Source organism: Macrobrachium nipponense, chromosome 30 (assembly GCF_015104395.2).
Source record: "Macrobrachium nipponense isolate FS-2020 chromosome 30, ASM1510439v2, whole genome shotgun sequence".
Lineage (NCBI taxonomy): Eukaryota > Metazoa > Arthropoda > Malacostraca > Decapoda > Palaemonidae > Macrobrachium > Macrobrachium nipponense.
In genome coordinates, this window is record NC_087218.1 from 67,800,459 (window position 1) to 67,821,795 (window position 21,337).

A 21,337-nucleotide genomic window follows, 5' to 3' on the forward strand; every position below is an offset into this window, starting at 1 on the left:
CATGGTAGTAGTTGGTAAGAAGGATAGCACCCCAAGGAGGACAGCAGACTTCCAGAAATTAAATGCATCTTGTAAGAGGGAAACATCATACTTTTGCCCCATTCAATATGGCATCAAGTGTACCCGCTCACACATTTAAGATGACAGTGGATGTCCACTGGGGTTCCACCAGGTTGTATTGGATGGGGTGAGCTGAAAGCTCACAACTTTTATAGCACCTTGGGGCACTGTTCTAACCCTGATGCATACACTAAATGGTTTGGTGACGTTATTGCAGACATACCAAGGAAATTTAAAAGTGTAGATGACATACTATTGCACAATTCTAATGTTGAAGCTTTTTGGCACACTTATGATTTACTTTTGGTTTAGGAACGGAATGAGGTAGCATTACATCCCAATAAGTTCCAATTTTGTAAGAGATATGTTAATTTTGTTGGCTATAATCTTGGTTGGGATATATATGTCAGATATTTCTTCGTGGTTTGGACTGGTAAATCAGTTAGCACCATTTGTAGCTACAGCACCAATCATGGCACCTTTTCAAGAATTGTTGAAAAATTTGAGGGCAACGTTTGAGCAAGCAAAGAAAGAACAGTAGTGTTAACTGATTGGAGTATGGACGGAATGGGCTTTATAATTTTACAGCAATATTGTTTTGTTTTTTTTTGTTTTTTTTTTGTACCTCAAGATGTACACTTTTGTTGTAAGGGTGGCTGGAAATTAGCATTTTGTGGCAGTAGGATCCCTCTAATAAGGAAATAAATTGTACCCCTATTGAGGGTGAGGCAGTGCTGTTGTCTGGTGCTAGAAAAAGGCACACCCCTTTGCTGGGGTGCCCAAATTTATTGCTGTGACAGATCACCATCCTTAAGTTAAACTATTTAGTGACTGAGTTAAAACACATTGATAATCCAAGGCTTTTCTGACTGAAAGAGAAAACACTACTGTTCAGATTTACAGTGAAATATATTGCTGGCAAGAAAAATACAGCTGCTGACACTTTATCTCGATACCAGAGTTTTAAGGCTACCCCAGATGACGTAGATATCATAGATGCTGAAGATGTGGATATCAGGGTGTCTGCTGTGGTGATTGCATCATTGCAAGACATAGAGAATGACGTCATTGTTCTTGAAAGTCAGGTTGTCGAGAGAAGTGCAAGTTAGGACCCAGATTACCAGCTATTACTGAAAAGTTCGTAGAGATAACTGACCTAGAAGCAGAAATTAAGTAGTCTCTCCTTTGAAACCATTTTTTTTTCAGATACAGTAATACCTTGAGATAGGAGTATATTTCGTTCCTGGACCGAGCTCGTAAGTCAATTTGCTCGTACATCAATTCAATTTTTCCTATATAAAATAACTGACAAAAATTTAATCCATTCCAGCTCTCTAAAAACGTCCTGATCAATGATAATAACAATGGAAAAAACACGTTTTTAATTGCTATACTATATAGACATACTGAACACACACACAAAATATAATAAATGATTATTGTGATATGAAATAAAATGTGGTTTTATTAGGAGTTCATACCTTCAAGACAAACGATAGCAGTTAACAGCAGTGTGTGCTCCACTCTTAATCTCGTGCCAACTCACTCACGTGGACACCACGCTCATGTTTCTCAATAATTTCATGCTCAATCTCCATCCTCACTCACGTGGACACCACGCTCATGTTTCTCAATAATTTCATGCTCAATCTCCATCGTCATCATGCCTTTTCTTCTCACTACCAACCTTACCACTTGCTTAGGACCCATTACTTATAACAAACAACGTTCACAAATACAGTGAAAATCCACATCTTTAGCAAATATAACACAGGAGATGCTCGGGAGATATGTATGGAAGTCAACAACCACATGAACTGAACGAGTGAAGCAGGCTTAGAGCGCTCCCAAGCGCTCAGCCATCTAGCAAAATTTTGCTCAGAGGATGACTTGTATCTCGGAATGCTCGTATGTTGGAGCGCTCGTATGTCAAGGTATTACTGCATGAGAGAGACTCGGCCACATCAGTGGGTTGGTAACATACTCATTTGATGAAGGATATATTTGTAAATTCAATGTTATGTAGGGCATGGCAGTCTGTAGAAGTAAAGTAAGTATATCTTAGTTTAACCAGACCACTGAGCTGATTAGCAGCTCTCCTAGGGCTGGCCCGAAGGATTAGATATTTTTACATGGCTAGGAACCAATTGGTTACCTAGCAACGGGACCTACAGCTTATTGTGGGTTCTGAACCACATTATGTCGAGAAATTAATTTCTATCACCAGAAATAAATTCCTCTGATTCCACGTTGGCAGAACCAAGAAGTCTGTGGAAGAGGACAAAGTTTCAAAGGACTAAATGCGAGACATGCAATGTATATACATACCCTCACAGCTACCAGAATATCTTTTTCAAAAGACTGGCTGACTTTTTTCAATTAGAAAATGGATCTTATTTAGCATACGCTGACAGGTTGACTAGCTGGCTGGAGGTGTCACACTTCACGAGTGGCGTGCTGTTATTGAAATTTATCCCTGTGATGAGAAGAATGTTTTGCCAGCTGGGAACTCCTGAGGAAATATCCAACGATGAGGGTACAAACCTAGCGAGTGCTGAGCCTGAGACGAGAGATTTTTACAGATGAGGGGTGAAACTTTTGTATCTCATCAGTCTCATTACCATTAGTCAAATGAATGAGCAGAAGTAGGAGTTTGCTCTGCCAAACTTATAATCATGGATAATGTAAAAGAAGATGCAGCAGCCAGAGCTCTCATGCAGTAAGGAACACACCCCTTAGAGACATTGACAAATTACCAGCAGAGTTAGCCTTAGGAAGAAAACTATGGGACTCTGTTCCCATGGCAAAAGAATATTATCTGCTGGATAGCCATTGGCTGACAACATTAAGAGAGAGAGAAAGCAATGGTCAAAAGTGTGGAAAGAGACAAACAGTTTTATGACCTACATGCTGAGCAGCTACCGTATTTGTGGGTAGGAAATAAGATTCTTATGACCTATATGCTAAACAGCTACTGTATTTGCAGGTAGGAAATAAGATTCTTAATCAGTATGCAGTAAGCAAAAGATGGGATCGATCAGGGGATGTATTGGTGTAGGGAAGGTACTGACTGATATATGCCGACTGGTTGTTGCCTAGTTTATTACTGAACTATGTTATTCACAGAGGTTATTTGCTGCTGCAAGCCACAATGTAGTTACTGATCTGACAAATCTAAACATGGATTAAGTTTGGCCATCTGTGTTTGATACAGTTGAAGATTACAAGTACATGATCGAAGAGCTGGCACAGCAATCGAAACAGTGGCGGTAATAAATGGAATGTGACGATAATAGTTACAAAGGAATATGTATAAAATACGTATGAGAGGAGTTGTGCTTTCTCCGAGCATATGTTCCTCTCGTCAGGCAAGTCATGGAAGAGAAAGTGCATCTAGGTTGTTAGTCCACTGTTGGGCACATGTCCAGTACAGGGACTGCCCCCCCCCCCCGCCCACAACAAGAAAGGCCCCAGGGCTGAAAATTCTCGTTGGTAACGTCAACACCACGTCGTTCGCACTTTCTCCCGCCTTCGTATTGGTGGTTAGTAATGGGTGTCACAGGACGTCTTTGTTGCCTCGTTGTTGGTACATTTGCTTGGCTGTGAGGAGATGTCAGCGGTGTTCATGGGATCGAACAGTAAGTTATGAGTTGTCAGGAAATCTGCCCCTAAAAACGCCAGTCGTACCCTTTCCCATTAAAAGCAACCTTCCTCTCCTCCCTCTCGTTCATCATAAATGTTTCACCACTGGCTGAAAGGATCTGCAAGCTCTAAGAGTCTCGCTGGACTCCATGGCAGATCTTTCGGTTGCTGTCGGCAGGTTAGTGTGCGAGGGGTATTTTCCTCACGATGTCCAAGGATGACACTGGTTGGCCTTATATAAGCACACAATGGTCACTCGCTTCCTCTGGCACCCCATGTGGTTGAGGAATTTTTTGGGTCTCGGGTTGAGCATGTTGCTGAAGGATAATGTCGGCTGCTCCTAAAGAAGTCTGCTCGAAGATGTCGTCCAGCTGGAACTCAATGACAGCGTCTGGGAAGGTCATTTCTGCCATGTATGACCATGCCTCTGGGTCGTGGGGCATGAACGGCGGTAGGTGTGTGGAGGCAGCAGCGATGGCGAGGTCGGACATCTCTGCGTCCTGGCTCTTTGGCTACGCCATGTTCACCAGTGTGAAGGACATCAGCTGTGTTGGTCGCTCAGGGATCACCAGTGTAAGGAAGGTACTGACTGATACGCCAATTGGTGTTGTCTAGTTTATTGCTGAGCTACATACAGAATATCCACGGCGGTTATTGGCTGCTGCGAGCTGCAGTGTAGTTACTAATCTCTGACAAATTTAAACAGGTATTAAGTTTGGCCATCTCTGTTTGTTCACAGATTTTAACATACAATTTGATACAGAAGAATTAGTTGAAGATTACAAATACATGATTGCTGGCACAGCAATCAATGCAGTGCTGATAATAAAAGGAATGTAACAATAATGGTTATAGAGGCGACTTGGCTGGTACAATGGAAAAATATCCTTATAGGAAATACAGGCAGTCCCCGGTTATTGGCGGGGGTTCCATTCCAGGGGGTGTGCCGGTAAGCGAAAACCATCATTAACCGGAACTCCAAGTGATTTATAGCGCTGATAACCAGTTATCAGCGCCATAAGAACCCTTATGGCGCCATAAGGCCGATATCCGGAACTCGTCCTGTTATGGAGCCATAAATTGCCGATTTTATGGTGCCAGACAAGCACCATAAAACCACATCGCCAATAACCTGCGACTGCCCGGGCCTTATTAAGGTAGATGTATTGGTAGAATGACTCAAAAGAATTGCCATCACCTGAAGACATACCAGCAACATGTCAGAACGCCACCCCTAGCCTTAATGTGGGGTGCATTCTTGATAGTCCTGATGCCAGGCCCTTGGCATCTCTGGCCGGGCATAGCTCACGCACCTCCAAGCATCCAATATGGATGAATGATTATGAGAAGTATAATAACGAGACATGTACATTTCACGACAAAACTGTCGTATTAAGTCATTATCATTTTTTTCTTCTTAGCCAATGCACATATTTATGGCTGCTTTCTGTATAAAAACTGTCAAGCTTATGTTAATTTATTCAAACTGTCAAGCTTATGTAAATTTATTCACTTTTGTTTTATGGCAGCGCTTGGCTTTTTGGGGTGGGGGGATGTCAAGATATGTTGTTTATATAGTACCGTAGTGTGACGCAATGACCACGACTCCCTGGGCTACTCGTCTGTTTTCACGCTGTAAGAAATCAATGGGGTCGAATTTGAAATGGACAGAAAATCGTTAATATAGGAAAGTTAGCTTTGAGAACCATACATTTTCATTGAGAAAAATACAAATTTATACAATACTATGTAAAAAATACTTGTTAATTATAAAAAAAAATTAAATGACAACTAAGCAGCATGCTTTATATAACATTTCATATATAAATACCTACTTATTTTTCTTAAATTACATGGGTCTAAATGCAAACTTCCCTATATTAACAATTTCATGGAGGATTAAAATCTGAGCCTGTTAATTTCTTAAGGAGATAAATCTTTGTTGTAGCCCAGGGCTGGGTGATCTCGTGACTTCCGACGTCGTGGCTACGGTACTCTATTGTATGGTGCTGCTTATGCAATTGCTTGATAAAGCACAGGTATCAGCCTCAAACTACCATCAGGCCTGCCAGCCTTTTGGTGCGACACCGACTGTTGTCTTGCAAGTAGCATTCTGTAGCATTCACCATGTAGCCGTTGTGGTAATTGGTCTTGAATTGAATATAGAATTTAGGGCAAAACAGAAAATGACAGTAGAAGGTTTGAATGGTGTAACAGGACAACCTCACAGCTGCACTATGAATCAGTTGTTTGAAGAGGGTGAAAAGTAAGATGGAAGAAAGGGAATATAAAAGAAGGTACAGTAAAAGGAATGAAAGTGGTTGCTCATAAGGGTTCGAAGGCAGTGGTCTTAAAAGGAGGTACAGTAAAAGGAATGAAAGTGGTTGCACATAAGGGTTCGAAGGCATTGGTCTTAAGTTAATAAACCGTCTTGCAGATGAATTCCCCATATATAATTACCCTCCCACAATTTCCATATGGTCTGAATTCACAAGTATTAAGGCTATCCAAAAACAGAATGGAATCAGTGAAGTTAAGAGGCATCTATTGTCTAATATCCTTGTAATAATATTTTTAGTAAGAAGCTTCATTTTTGCTATGCATCCAGCTTCAAATAAGTACGTGATTTTTCTTGCATTTAACAATTTCCTACCCTGAAATTGCAAATAGCTAATTATTCTAATCCCTCATCAGGTAAAGAGCTGATGAAAAAGTGGAAGACGCTGAGAGACAACTTTGTGAGAGATTATAGAATACAGAGCGAGACAAAAAGTGGAGAGCCTGCATCTAAGAAGAAACGTTACATTTACTTTGACCAGCTACTGTTTCTTATTCCAATTATTAGTGAAGGAAAGGAAAGAACAACCAATATATTGCCCATTTCTGATGACTCTGAGGTCATTCATGACAACCCGGGAACAAATGATGCGATTCATGATGAAGATGCAGGAAATATCTCACAAGGTACTAAGGTTATCGAAGGAGATGGAACAGTATTCACTGGAAAAAACATAATGAAGTCAAGGAGCAGAAAACCACCAAAAAGTGATAACATCTTGCTATCCGCTACAATGAGATTCACTGATATTTTACAAGAAAGTATATCATTGCAACGGGATGAGAGGACTAGTGATAGATTTGGAAACAAGCCTTTCCTCCAGTCGTTCGTTCCAGTTTTGGACAATTTGCCACATCACTTGCAAATAAAAGCAAGACTTAAGATAGCAGAAGTTATTGATGGTCTAATTTCAGGCAATTCTGCATCAGCTACTCATGATTGGACATACCCTCAGAGTGAAACACCTTATGTTTCTGACAGTTCACACCTGAAGACAATGGAACAGCTAATAGAAGAGGTACGGAAATATCCGTGTATCTACGACATGACTACCGAAGGTTACCGGGACAATACCATGAGGGACAATTGCTGGGAGGCTATAGCAAGGAGCCTTCAAAAGGACTGTAAGTATATTTTTTGTCTTCATTAACTGATTGATGTAAGTAGTACTAACTTGTGATTACAATGTAATGAAATTACACAAGTCTATTCTATACAGTACATAATGCATATTCTAGACTCTCATAGAGAACAATTTCTCTCCCTCTCATTATTGACGGTTGACCATATCCATTTGCCTGGAAACACTTCCATCTTCTGATGTGAGGTACTTCACGAATGAATTGCATACTTCAAAAGCCTCACTGGTAGAATTCACTCCAGTCCTTCTCAACGTTGAGAAAACAAAAAACATCTCTACTTAGGTCTATACCTTCTGCTTGATCATTGTAGTTAGAGGGAGATATTTCTTGAAACAAATTATCTAAAAAAAATTAAGCAGTACTGATGCCTTGACAATTTTATCCATCAATTCTAAGCTACATAGGAATGGTCGTTGGAATACCCTCCATTGCTGAATATGTAACCTGAACGCATTTTCAGCCATTCTTCTAGCCCTAGAGAGCCTGAAATTGAATATTCGTTGTGGAAGGGTCAACTTCTCTTTCAGAAAGGGACGTAGCAAGTAGTGTTTCACTGGAAACGCCTCATCGCCAACAACAACGTGTGGTAGCGTGGTCTTATTAGTGCCTTGTCTGGAGGAACACCTATGGACTTGTCCACTAGTCGCTTACCCATTACACTATTGCTGAATATACTGCCATCACTTACTTATTGTAGGAACCTGTGTGTATGATGGTGAATTTACAGTTTGCATCCACTAAGGCAAGAGCAACAGAGATGCTTCTTGTTCATTTTTCATGGCTAATTACTTTATTATTTTTTCTAACTTTCAGGCAGATCAATTAAATATGATTGGAAAAGGCTCCGAGACTCTTTTTGTCAAGCACTTGCTCGCCAAAAGACAATAAGTGGCCAAGCAGCCAAGAGCCGCAAACCCTGGCGCTACGAGAACCAAATGAAATTTTTAATTCCATTTATGTTCTCAAGAGAGTGAGTGCATTTCAGTAATGTTTACCTAGGAAAGCTATTCAAAAAGGAAGTGCAAAAGTTAATATAATGCTATGTTTGTATTACTGATTATATGTTATCTAATATTGCTAAGGAAGAATGGGTTTGGCCAAAATTAATTCATAATATATATCAGAATAAAAAGCTAGTCCTAACGCATTTATTTCTAAGCATCATCTGATATTTTGGACAAAACGAAAATGTTTCATAAGTTTACCCTATAGCAGTGTTTACGGCTGTGTTGCTTAATATACTGATTCTAATACTCTACATAAGCTAAGCTCTCCTTTATATCAAAAGATATTGCAAATATAGGTCTAAATGAAAAAAAAATTCTTTTAGGACCAGCACAAATATCGAGGACGTGCAGATAGCTGAAGAAGAAGACTGCGATAGCAATGAACCCATGACACCTGAAATGCAAGTCCCAGTGTCTGCTGTTCCTTCCACTTCCAATGAAGATGTTTTTCCAGCCAAGAGGAAGTGTCCTCACATCACCGATGTCGAAAAGGTCATCAATTACTTTCAAGAGAAAAAAGGAAGTCCTGCAAAGAAGGATGACTTGGATCTTTTTTTCATGAGTGCATGCCAGTCAACAAAAGCACTAACTCGCAGGATGCAAAATAAGGTGAAGAAAGACATTTTAGAAATCCTTGTGCGAGCAGAAGAGCAAGAGGAAATGGAAACTTTTGAATACATACCCTCACCATTCCCATCCCCATGTGAAGATACATAGTAGTTTTATTTGTAGAAACTTCTGAATAAACCTATTTTACAGGAAAAATAATTTATTTACCTAAAGGTCATGGCCAGCCGTTCCCTTGTACCTACTGATGGTTTTCTGAAGTTTGTGCCCTTCTTAATATCTCGTTCTTTTTGAGAACAGAGCTGCAGACATTATGAAATACTAAATTAGCTCTAGAACAAGATGATATTCACCAAATTCTAGTCTTTTTCATATTTGTGTCATGCACCCACTTCATTTTTCTCATATTCATTGCTAACTCAACAGTAATAGCTCCTCGCCGTTCCCCATCTCAATGGACCACAGCATACCGTCTCCCTTCACTGCAGCACAGAAACTGTGTTCACAGATATTCATAGCTTCCAGTGCGGACACACAGCGAGTCATCTTTCCCACCGTTATCCCTACATTAAGGGGTCTGTTGCCTGATGAGCCTTCTCCATTGCCTTCCATCAAAGGCATCATCCTCTACCAAACCTCTTCTCTCCATGTCTTCCTTCACTTTATCTCGCCATCTAATTCTCTCTCTCTCCCTCTTGATCTTCTTCCTCTAACAGGTTCCTCCCAAGTCCTCTTCGCTCCCTCCTCATCATCATCCATCCTCAACACATGCCCATACCATCTCAATCGTGACTCAAATATCACCTCTGTAATCTTTACTAAGCCTGCCCTTATTATTTCATCATTTTCCAATCTCTCAAGCAGTGATATTCCCATAATTCACCTCAGCATTCTCATCTCTGTTCTCTCAAGATTTACTTCCTCTTCTCTTCTTAGAGCCCATGTTTCTGCTCTATACATTAACACTGTTCTTATCTGTGTTATATATCTTGACTTAGCTTGATTGACACTTTCATAACACATACTACTCCAGCTACCTATCTCTACTTCCCCCATGCAGCTTTTATCCTACTGTCAACTTCAGCCTCACATCCTCCCTCTTTGGCTTAAGGTATATCCTAGGTATTTAAACTTTTCTGCCTGCTCAGCAAAACCTCTGTTATTGACATTCACCATTAAGCCACCCCTCTCTAAAGATTCCTGCCACTCTCCAACCCTTCTCTGTAGATCCTCCTCATTTTCAGCAGTAATCACCAGATCATCAGCGTACAACAATTCCCACAGCTCTTCATTCCTGATCGCTTCACTTAACACATCTTTCCTCTTCTTTATACCTTTCTTCTGCGCCCTGTGCATGCTTTACTTTCCAGTCCTTAAATGCTTTTGATTTTCTTTTAATTGATTTTGGACCTCTCCATTTCACCACCACTTTTCTCCTCTCAACACTCCATATCTGCTGGTTCTTCCCACCAGTTCCTCTGCTTCCCCCATACATATTTCTCTCAAGTCTGCCCAGATATTGTCAACTCCAAATTCTACATTCCCCCTTTCCAGACGTCTCTCTCTCACAGTCCTCCTAAATTGCTCCCCCTTTCCTCCATTAAGGTCCCAAATCTTAATTCTAGATCTCATTCTCTTCTTGAGTTTCCTACCTCTCATTTTAATCTCCATCACCACCAACCTATGCTGTTTAAACACACGATTCTCCCAAGATCACTTTGCAGTTTGTCACATTGCTTTTATCGACTCCTCTAACCAGGATGTAATCTATTTGGCTCTGCACTCCTCCACTTTCATAAGTTATCAAGTACTTATCTAACTTCTGAAATTGTGTTCATACAGGCCAATTCAAAACTCTGAGCCATCTCAAATAAATAATCCCCATCTTCATTTCTAATTCCAAACCCATAGCCTCCATGTACCTCCTCATACCCATCTCTTCTCTTTCCCACCCTGCCATTCATATCAGCTCCTATTTTTAGTATTTCCTCCTGTGTGTGAACACCAAGTATAGCAGGTAACACTTCTTCTAGGTTAGGTTAGGTTAGGTTGGTTAGGTTAGTATCATACCCTATATGTTACACTCCCTGCTGGTTACGTATTTCACACCCCCTACCAGAATTCAAATATGGCGGTTTGTTTACATTTATTGGCCCCGAACCAAAACTTCGAATATTGCTCAGTCAAAGTAGACTGTGGCAGTTGACGTTTTCCTATGTTATTTTACTTACTTTACAAGAGTTTAAGGTAATATTTTGCTGGTCGCCTGTAACTAATCTGTTATTTACCTTTGAACTCTGTACGTCAGTACATCGCACCCCTTGTGCCGTCATGTAGTCTTCAAAGGTAAATTACGGTTTAATTACATTCGGCTGAATAAATATTACTTCAAATTCTTGTTCAGTAAGTAATATAACATAGGAAAACGTCAATTGCCATAGTCTACTTTACTGCGGAATGAGGGCTTAGAATTACCCTTACTCATTAAAAAGAAACAAAAATAATTCACAATCGACTAATCTCCTGTTCAATTTGCGGGTTTAAAGACGGCTGCAAGGCTTTGCAGCGGCCCCCTGGTGGAAGACCACTTGAGTATGTGGGACCGGCATAGAGATTGCAACTACAGGTATATAAGGTCCCCTCTATGCTCAAGACCCAGTCCTTTACAGTTTTGAGGGTTTGGAACTAACCTGGTCCTGGTGCATAGCTAAAACCTCTGATTTGCACTACATGGCAAATGTCATGCTGAATAGTGGATATGCTATACATCATGTTTGTCACGAGATAAGCACTAGCCTGTAGGCTAAAGAGAGCACAACATGGAATGAACATCATGTTTGTCACGAGATAAGCACTAGCCTATAGGCTAAAGAGAGCACAACACGGAATGAACAACTGCTAAATTCAAGTTGTTCCACAAGGAGGGTACTCACCAAGTACAATCTGGAAGGGTTGGATTCAGCACTAGCCAATTTAGGGAAGTGATAAACAAGTATTATTAATTATAAATTGTAGCAAAAGCCGAAATAATAAGCGGAATAGAACGACGTCACTTTATCACAATTGAACACTAAACACGTTAACTAACTCGCTGATGTAGCTAAAGTTTGCCAGGGGAAGAGTGATGGGTACCCTAAGTCCAAGGATCCTGGAATCGATATACTGCCACCTTCCTGGAGCAAAACTTGACATTCTTGCATTGACCCTCTCATGGTAAATTACTGTATATTCAGTGAGAAATATAATGGAACGAATAAAAGCTTAATCCAAAATTCGTAAATGTGTGATCATCTTCTTCCCGGCTTTAACCCATTTTTATATGGGGTCGCCGTTGTGAATGAGTCGTCTCCATCGATTTCTGTCGTGTGCATCGTTCTCGTTAATAACTTTCCATAACATATCTTCCCCTACATAATCACGCCATCTCTTTCTTGATCTTCCCTTCATCCTTCTACTCCGCACTTCCATTTCCATCATGTCTTCCAACATGATGTTCCTCTCTTCGTAACAGGTGTCCATACCATCGAAGCCTACCCTCTCGTATTTTCTTCATATTTCAACTACCTTTGTCGATCCTCTTATACACTCATTTCTAATCCTATCTTCCCTTGTTACCCCAACATCCATCTTCTGGTTCCTAAACGCTCACTCCACAAACAGATTTGCTGCTTGCGGGAGCACTCACTGTTTATGAGGTGCAAAGCTTTATTCCCTTCATTGTTTACTTTACTCATTATTTAGTTTAACTTTACTTTATATTACTTCAAAAAGTTTATTTTAATTCATCTCTATTATCCCTTTTTTGCAACAAAATTAACCCCGAAAAATTACAGATATTTCTAAATTAGATACAGTCCAGTATTTTTACTTTACTTCTAACCCAACTCCCTTTCATTTCTTTTTCTTTGTAACTGAATATTCTCATTTCTACTACATCCATCTTCTTCTCCTCTGTTTTCCTCATACTTGCTGTTTCTGTTCCATATAACATTGCTGGTCTGACCACCGCCCTATGAAGCTTTCCCTTCAATTTCACAGATGCATTCCTCCAGTTATTCCATCCTGCCCGAATTCGATAAAATTAGTAAATGTGTGATGATATGTCAACTTAAACAACTAAAGCATGATTTATTTATCGGAAAGCAGTATTCAATACTGACTTTGCTAATTAAGTATTCCGTCCAGGGAAATTATTATGTTATGAATATTTTGAAATATTGAAGTTTTGAATACATTGAAATTTTGAATATTTTCGAAATACATAACAAGAAGTGGAAGTTTTTTTTTTTTCGTGAAAAGTCTAAGGTGATATTTAGTGAATTATCGGTGTCATTATGCTAAAAACAGATTATTTTTGGGGTGGGTTCAACTCTACCTAATCATATGTCTAATATCATTAAGTCTTTCTGATCTAGCCTACTGACCTCTTGGAAGATTGATTATCAGTGTCATTATGCTGAAAACAGGAAATTTGGTTTTTGGAGGGTTCCCCCACCCCCTTGTTGGTGCTACCCCGCATTTCCAGTGCGCCGGCCATTTCTCAAAAATTTTTAAAGTGCAAAATATGACACTTATTCTCGGAGTTAAGGATTTATGAGTAGTATACCATTGGTGGGCCATGTTGTGCAGTTTGCTTCGGCCACAGTGTGAACTCTCTCAGGACAAAATGGATTTTTTAGGCAATTTCCTTCTACTACCTGATAGGTCGATATTCACCCACTTCACCCTACTATGTCTTATAATTTTGACAAATTATAACCTATTTATAGGTGACTACAGATAATTGTGGTTAATTAGTTTTCTTCTGCTAAATGCATTAATCATGAGCCAGACAACTGGGTCCCTTCCGGTAATTCAGCACATAAGGATCTAAAGGTGAAACTGGAGGAAACGCCCACAATTCCACTAAAAGGTAAAAGTTAGAGGGGTTGGACAGCAAGAGAGAAGAAATGGAGTTGACAAGAAGATAAAGTAATATGCTAGAAAGTTTGTGCAGCTAGGGCTGAAGAGACTTACAAACACCCTTTAGATGGGCCTACAGTGCACTGCATGGGGTTCAGTGATGGCACCAGCTACCTACAGGTTTCTTCTCTGAATGACATCAATAAACCAGACCACAATAATAATATTCATCCTTCATTTGACATTATCATAAAACAGGGGAAAACTATTAAAGACATGTAAAGGATGCACAAAAATCATGACCAGGACTATCAGAACACCACATTGTTTCTTATACTGTAAATTTTAATAAAAAGGTGAAAATTACACTTGAATTGTTTATAATTTTTTCAGTGGGAACCTTCCCCCTTCAGTTTGGGTCTACTGCATTTGTTAACTTGCCTGAGACAAGATGGTAATATTTCTTGCTTTCATTCACATGTGCAAGCACCTCAGACTTAGATACCCCTGAAGGCTTGGTTGCAATGCCCATTGTTACACGGGAAGGTTTGACTATGACCATATAGTGGGTTAAAGAGTTCTAAAGGTCAGTACAAACCTTTTTTACTAGCCTCTGTCATAACCTTTGGAAAGAGTAAGTTTCCCAGAACCACAAAGGTTCCATAGCAAGGCTACTCTCCGTCAAAACTTGTTTTGAGAGCAAGAAGAAACCATGGCATATGTCCTCAAAACAAAGTTAGCCCAAAGGTTGACACTCTGACACCTCCTGACACCATCAACTTCCAGAACTTGCACGTTTTCTCCTCAGAAGAGACAACACTGAGGGCAAAGTTAACCAATGTGTTCACCAAAATCCGAGTCATAATTCTTGACTCCACTGCCAGGGGGCACATTTCTACCTGTTGAAGTCTCTCTATTGGGAAGGCGTTCATTTTTTCAAGTAAAGAGAAGTCCAACTGCAAGGCATTCCCAAGCGCACAGAATCTCTATAGTGTATCAACAGTGAGTTAAGGAGCACATTCAATCTGCTCGACAACAGAGAATCCTCAGATTCGGAAATCAGACCATTCACTTGGTCCAAAATACAAGCTAGCTATGACCACTGCAGTCTGAACAGCAGTCTCCTTTCAAGAATGTACCCAAGGGTGAGCTCAGTTGACAAGATCTGGTTCAGATGAGGTGCAGGAATTACCTCCCTCCTATCAGTATGCTCACAAAGAATCTCTTTAAAATATCAATCCAAATCTTACCTGCTGGGGTCTTGACGAATAGGGTCCTCTGGTCATGTATCTCTGCAGTGCAAGAAAGATCCTCACCCAAGAGAAGATAACACTCCATCTGCCCTGTTTTTGCCCACAGGACCATGGTGCACAATCGGTTCCAACAGTACCAATCGACAAGCCATGAACAGAATGAGGTTCCAAACCATGGTCATTCATCCTGCAAAACTACCTGTGATTGGCAAAGCCTGAACTAATATATGCTACTGGAAAGTAATATTATGCACATACTGAGGGTTTGGTCACCCACAGGCGAGTTAACACCATTGCAGACCCTATAAGGGACAGGTACTCACTTTAAGTCTGGCAGGACTTCTTGTGAGAAGGATCCTTAGACTACGACTTCCCACAGAGGAGGAGGAAGAGAACAGCACCTATGCATCTTCATCTTAATTCATACAAGTGTCTTATTCTCTTATGACTATGCAGGAGAGCTGGTCTAGGTGCAAAAAGCAATCATTTGTGGGGCACACTCAGGAACCCCTGATTCAACCCTACCTATGGTAGATGCCCCACCTGCAAGTGAGTGAACAAACACCACTACAGACCCTGGAAGGGGGAAAACACTCTCTTTAAGTCCAGTAAGACCTCTCATGAGAGGCATCCTTGAACTAATTTCCCTTCTTCCTGCAAGATGAAGAAGTAGAAAATGAGGAAGGGAAGGAAAAGGCCAATGAAAAGGAGGAAGAGAAATTGTAAGTGTATCTTACTCTCCTTTAACTGTTCACAACTGGTCATTATTATTAATAGGGCTTAGTTTTTCCAGACTTCTGAGTCTCAAGTAGACTCTTCTCGGGCTGGTTCTCTGGGATTAATCCTGAGAAAAAAATATATAAATAAATAAATCAATAATTATATAAAAAACTCTATATATATATATATATTATATATACAGATATATATATATCTCTCTATATAGAATTATATATAGATATATATATATATATATATATTATATATATATATATAAATTAGACTTTATTTGAGAAACCTGTCTTATTTTAAAAATTTATGATGTTATTCATTGAAAAATCTTTGCTTTCAGCAAGAATAATTTTTCATTTTTGAATTCCGCAGATAAGTAGATCTTTGCTGGGTCCAATTAGGGCACTCAACAAGCAAATGCTTTACTGTTATGGATGTTTGACATCTGTTACACTTTATTGGGTCAGCATGTGATGTTGACATTAAGTGACCATGCGAGAATTTTGTGTCCTATACGGAGCCTTGCTAGGATCACCTCTCTTGATCTTTCCACCTGTGAAGATGTCCTCCATGCATATACTACAGTTTTTTATGTTTTTAAGTTTATTTGTTGTTGGCATTGAGGCCCATTCTCTTTTCCAATCCTGGTAAATCAATGGTTTAACAGATGCTATCCAGTCTGACACTGGGGCATGTGTAATTGTTGGAGGGATAGTGCGGGCTGATTTGGCAGGTGAGTCTTCATTTTCATTTCCTTTTATTCCCACGTGTGCTGGGATCCAACATATTTCCATTGATAATCCTGATTGGAGGAGCTGATGAATTTTTATTTTTATTTCCTGCACTATTTGGTTTACTGATTTATACTGTCTTATAGCTTCTATAGCACTACGTGAGTCACTGAAAATAACAGACACTTGCTTTTGCCTCATATATCATATCAAGAGCCATCTGTATGGCTGTGACTTCAGCAGTAAATACTGATGATATTAAAGGTAGGCTTTTTTTTATTAACATATTTTTCGAATATTCAGATGCTCCGACTCCAACATTATTTTTGGAGCCGTCTGTATATACCATAAATTTGTCGCCTTTTCTTCTAATGTGCTCCAAAGCATGTTGGCGGTACATTTCTGTGCTTGTCATTTGCTTTTTGAGTAGGTAAAACAAAGAGGTACATATCTTTATTCGATTTAAAATCCATGGTGGTGGCAATTCCATTGGTGGGTGAAAAATTGGATCCATGTTATGTAAGTTCATTATGTATTTAGCTCTTTTTGGGAAAGAGCTAGTACTATTAACTGCTGTTACTTGATTACAGTTTTGAAAGCAGTCAGCTGCAGGAGACGATCCCTCTTGCATTGAAAGACCTCTTCGTATTGTTATCAAATTACGGTGATGTTTTAAGGGCAAAACACCTGCCTCTACCAGAAGCGAGCTTGTTGGGGACGATCAGGATGCTCCTGTGCACAATCGCACGCCTTCATGGTGCACTGCATCGAGAGATTTTAATGCAGATTCTGAGGCGGATGAATATATTGGACAGCAGTAATCTATTATGGATAAGACTGTTACCTTATATATCATTAATAAAATGTCTCGCTTTGCTCCCCAATTAGTGTGTGATAACTTTGTTATTATGGCAAGGGCTTTGATGCCCTTGGCTTTAATGTATTTGATGTACTCTTTCCAATTTAAATGTTGATAAAATATCACTCCTAGATACTTGTTTTTTGTACAAAATTGTATTTCAGTGCTATAAAGATGCAGTTTGATTGTTTGATGCTTCATCCACCCTTTGTCTTTGTAGAAGACGATTGCTTTTGTTTTATCAGTTGAAAATTTAAATCCAACTGAATTTGCCCAACTACATATATTTGAAATGGCAGTACTGAGAACTCTCTGAGCATGTCTCAAATTACTACTCGTATAGTAAATAACAAAGTCATCAACATATTAACTGTTTTTTACACCACTTGGTAAATTCATAGTAATGTCATTGATTGCTAAAGCAAACAATGTACAGCTCAATGTACACTACCTTGAGGGATTCCTTCTTCCAGTTTATAGGTTACTGAGTAGGAATTTTCTACTCTTACTTGAAAAGTTCTGTTTGTTAAAAAGTTCTTAATAAATATTGGTAAGTGGCCTCTTAGTCCCTTGGAGTGGAGTTTTTGCATGATGTTATGTTTCCATGTTGTATCGTATGCGTTTTCTATATAAAAAATATATAACTACTGTTAATTTCTTTTGTTCAAAGCCTTTTTTTATATGATCTTTTAAATGTGTTAAGGGATCTAGGGTTGATCTGCCAGCAATTGAACCAGATTGTGTTGGTGTTAAAATGGATTCTTTGGTTATTACATACGTTAATCGTGCATTAACCATTTTTTCTAAGATTTGGCATAGGCAACTTGTTAGGGATATCGGTCTATAATTGGATGGATTACTTGCATCCTTTCCTGGTTTATTTATTGGAATTATTATGGCATGTTTCCATTTATCAGGAAAGACACGTTTTAGCCAGATACTATTATAAAATTTTAATAAATATGATTTAGCTATAGGAGCTAATTTTTCTATCATTTCAAATGATATTTTATCATATCCTGGTGCGGAGGGATGACAAGAGTTGATGGCATTATCTAGTTCATCCATGTTAAAAATATAATTATAATCCAGGTCTTCAAGAGTTTCAAAATTGAGTATTATATTTTCTTTTTGTTTTCTGATATTTTGAAAATGTATATTTAGGCTGGAGTATGCACTGATGTTTTCAAAATGCTTTCCAATTATATTTGATATTTCATACGTATCATGGTATATTTTTCCATTTAAATGTATTGCACTTCTTGGAGGTCTTATATGTTTTCCATTGATTTTCCTTATCTTTTGCCAGATATCCCTTGTGGATGTGTTTGAAGATATGTTTGAGACATATTCCTTCCATGATGCGATTTTTTCAGCTATTACCGTTTTTTTTAAATTTGGCTGTATATTTGTTATATAGTGGTTTAATGTGGTTAATTGTTATGTTTGTTATAACTATTTTGTTTAATATGTTTATATTATAGGGCATTTTGTTGAGTGATTTAAGGCGAGTTTTGAGTCTGTTTAGATTGCGACCCAATATATGTTTTATTTTACTTAAGGTTGGGTTCCACCATGGGACAGGGGATTTTGTGGAATGTGATTTGGTTTTTGGAATACTTTTATCTGCAGCATTTATTATGAAGTTTGAGAAGGATTCACATGTAGTATTGTGATCTTCGTTATGTGGGAATGGTGTGGTATGTTTCGTGTGTGTATAGGAAATATTTATCCCAATTAGCTTTTTGAATATTATATCTTGTAGGTGGCAATATTTTGATATTACTTAAGTAGTTTAGAATGATTGGGAAATGGTCACTTGCGTGTGAATCGTCTAAGACGTTCCATTCAAATTTCTCGGCTACATCATTTAAACATAATGAAATGTCAATTGAAGAAAAGGTTAGGTGTGGATTTGAAAAATATGTTGGAACTTCACTTTCATTGAGACAACACAGGTTGTTTCATTATAGTTTTTTCTATGTTGATTCCGAATGTGTCAGTGGGGTTATTAGTATCCCATAATGGATTATGTGCATTAAAATCTCCTACTATAAGTAGGGGTTCCTGTATACTTTTGCTAATAAGTTCAGAAAAATCACTAAAATTTGCATTGAAATTTGGTTGGTTATATAAATTACAAATACTAGTGATTTTACTTTTGTAAGGCATATACAGTTTAATTGATGTTATTTGATATGGCATAGATGGTAGGTGTCAAAAGGTTCATAGGTAATGCTATTATGCACGTATATGGCTGTGCCTAATTTTCCACCGTCAGTTGGTGAATAACAAGCAATTTTATAGTGTTGGATATTTGTAGGGTTACTTCCTATGTGTTGTAGACATTTGCACATTAGGTTGTAGTCTCGTATGATTATTTGTAATTCACCCAGACGTAGTCGGGCTAAGAGACCATTTATATTCCATTGAATGATTTTATATTCCATTATTGGGAGGAATTGGTGTTAAATTCTGTAAACTGATTGCTGATTTTACTTTATCTCGTAGTTTATATGCATTTGAATTTATTTGTGGTTTTTTAATCGTTGTATTTGTATGTTGGTTATTAGATTCTGCAGTTGTTTGTTTTTCATAGTTGAATATTAATAAGTCTATTTTTGATTTTATAATTTCCTTTTTGTATTTTAAGGATTCAGAACATAATTCGTTCTCATGTTGGTGTGTTAAAGGGCACCTCCTTAATTTGGTAAAATTGTCAATACGATTTCATACTGTGTCCTCTGTCTTGGTAGTTAGTTGGTTATATGTACTTACAAAGCATTCATTACAACCACAAGATGAAGCATGTTTGGTAATGTTAATTATTGGTTCAGAAGTATTTGGACTAGCTTTAGAAATTTCTGGTTTTGTAATTCTATTGGTCCTTTTCTGTAGTGATAAGGACTGTTGGTTTGAGGGGTTATTTGTTTTGTTGTTGTTAATGGGATATTTGGGTCTTGTGGATGGTTGGGGTGTGATAGTTATATTTTGGTTTGGTTTAATGGTATGATTTTCATTAGTATTATTTGATGGAAATTGTAAAGAGTGATCTTTACTGTCCAGATGTTGGCTGTTTGATTGAGATTGAGGGTAATTGTGTATTTCCACTTGTGATGAGGTTAGTTTAATATCTTTTTTTAAATGTTCTCCTGGTGTAGTTGGAGTCTCTCTGGATTGATTGTAATTTTCAATATTTACTTTTTTTTTCCTTAGGTGGGGTTCTTTCTAGAATTCTTTTCTTTTTGCCAGTTCGATTATCATCATTATTTAATTCTTCTTCTATTGGAAGTTCTTTTCCATGGATAACTGAATCATCTATGTTAGTGGTGGTATTGGTTGTTGTAATATCACTTTTATTTTGGGTTTCAGTATTATTGGTATGAAATCCAGTTTCCATGTTTATACTATCTTGTTTGTCATTGTGCTGTTTGATGTCTTGATTTTTAAGTCACATTTGAAAAGGTGGAGGTTTTGGATGTTGTTAACGCCTCTTACTTTTAGCTCAAGTCTGGCTTCCATGACTGACATTCCTGTCCTATTTATTAACAACTGAAGTTCTGTGTTATATTGGTAAAATGAACACTCCTTAGATTTTGCGTGATGGGCTAGTCCACAATTAATACATTTTGATTGATTACAGTTCCAATTAGTGGTATGGTCATCTGATGCACAGACTGCACATATAGCCTTATTACGGCATCTTTTGTATGTGTGTCCATACCTTGAGCACTGTGTACAGTGTAGTGGTTTTGGAACAAAAGGACTAACTTCTCTATTTTGTCCAAGAATTTTTATTTTAAATGGTAGGTCTTGGCCTGTAAATTCTATTTTGGCAATGTTGATATTATTTTTATCTTTCCTACTTGAAATCGAGTATATTTCTAAATCGTGGATATTGTTATACTATCTCAATTTTAAGGAGTCTAGCAGTTTTGAAGGAAGCTCCTGTTCACTATTGGGTAGGATGACTGTACCCTGTACATAATTCAATGTTTCGTGGCTTGTAATTATTACCTTTATATTATTTATTTCTGTTATACTTAAAAAGGCAGTGGCCTGCTTTTTATTGGTTATTTGGATAAGCCATTCATTGTCCTTGAT

The 21,337-nt window shown here is 38.3% G+C and overlaps 1 protein-coding gene across 1 annotated transcript in view; it reads left to right on the top strand.

Annotated features, from left to right (window-relative positions):
- LOC135202078 (uncharacterized) overlaps positions 1–8,944 on the top strand; it is a 14,237-nt gene extending 5,293 nt beyond the window's left edge. The window contains exons 2-4 of the mRNA XM_064231334.1: positions 6,397–7,164; positions 7,996–8,152; positions 8,513–8,944. Coding sequence (XP_064087404.1) covers positions 6,397–7,164; positions 7,996–8,152; positions 8,513–8,906 — 1,319 coding nt within the window. The 3' untranslated portion in view covers positions 8,907–8,944. The remainder of the gene's footprint in view (positions 1–6,396; positions 7,165–7,995; positions 8,153–8,512) is intronic.
- The last annotated feature ends 12,393 nt before the right edge of the window (positions 8,945–21,337 follow it).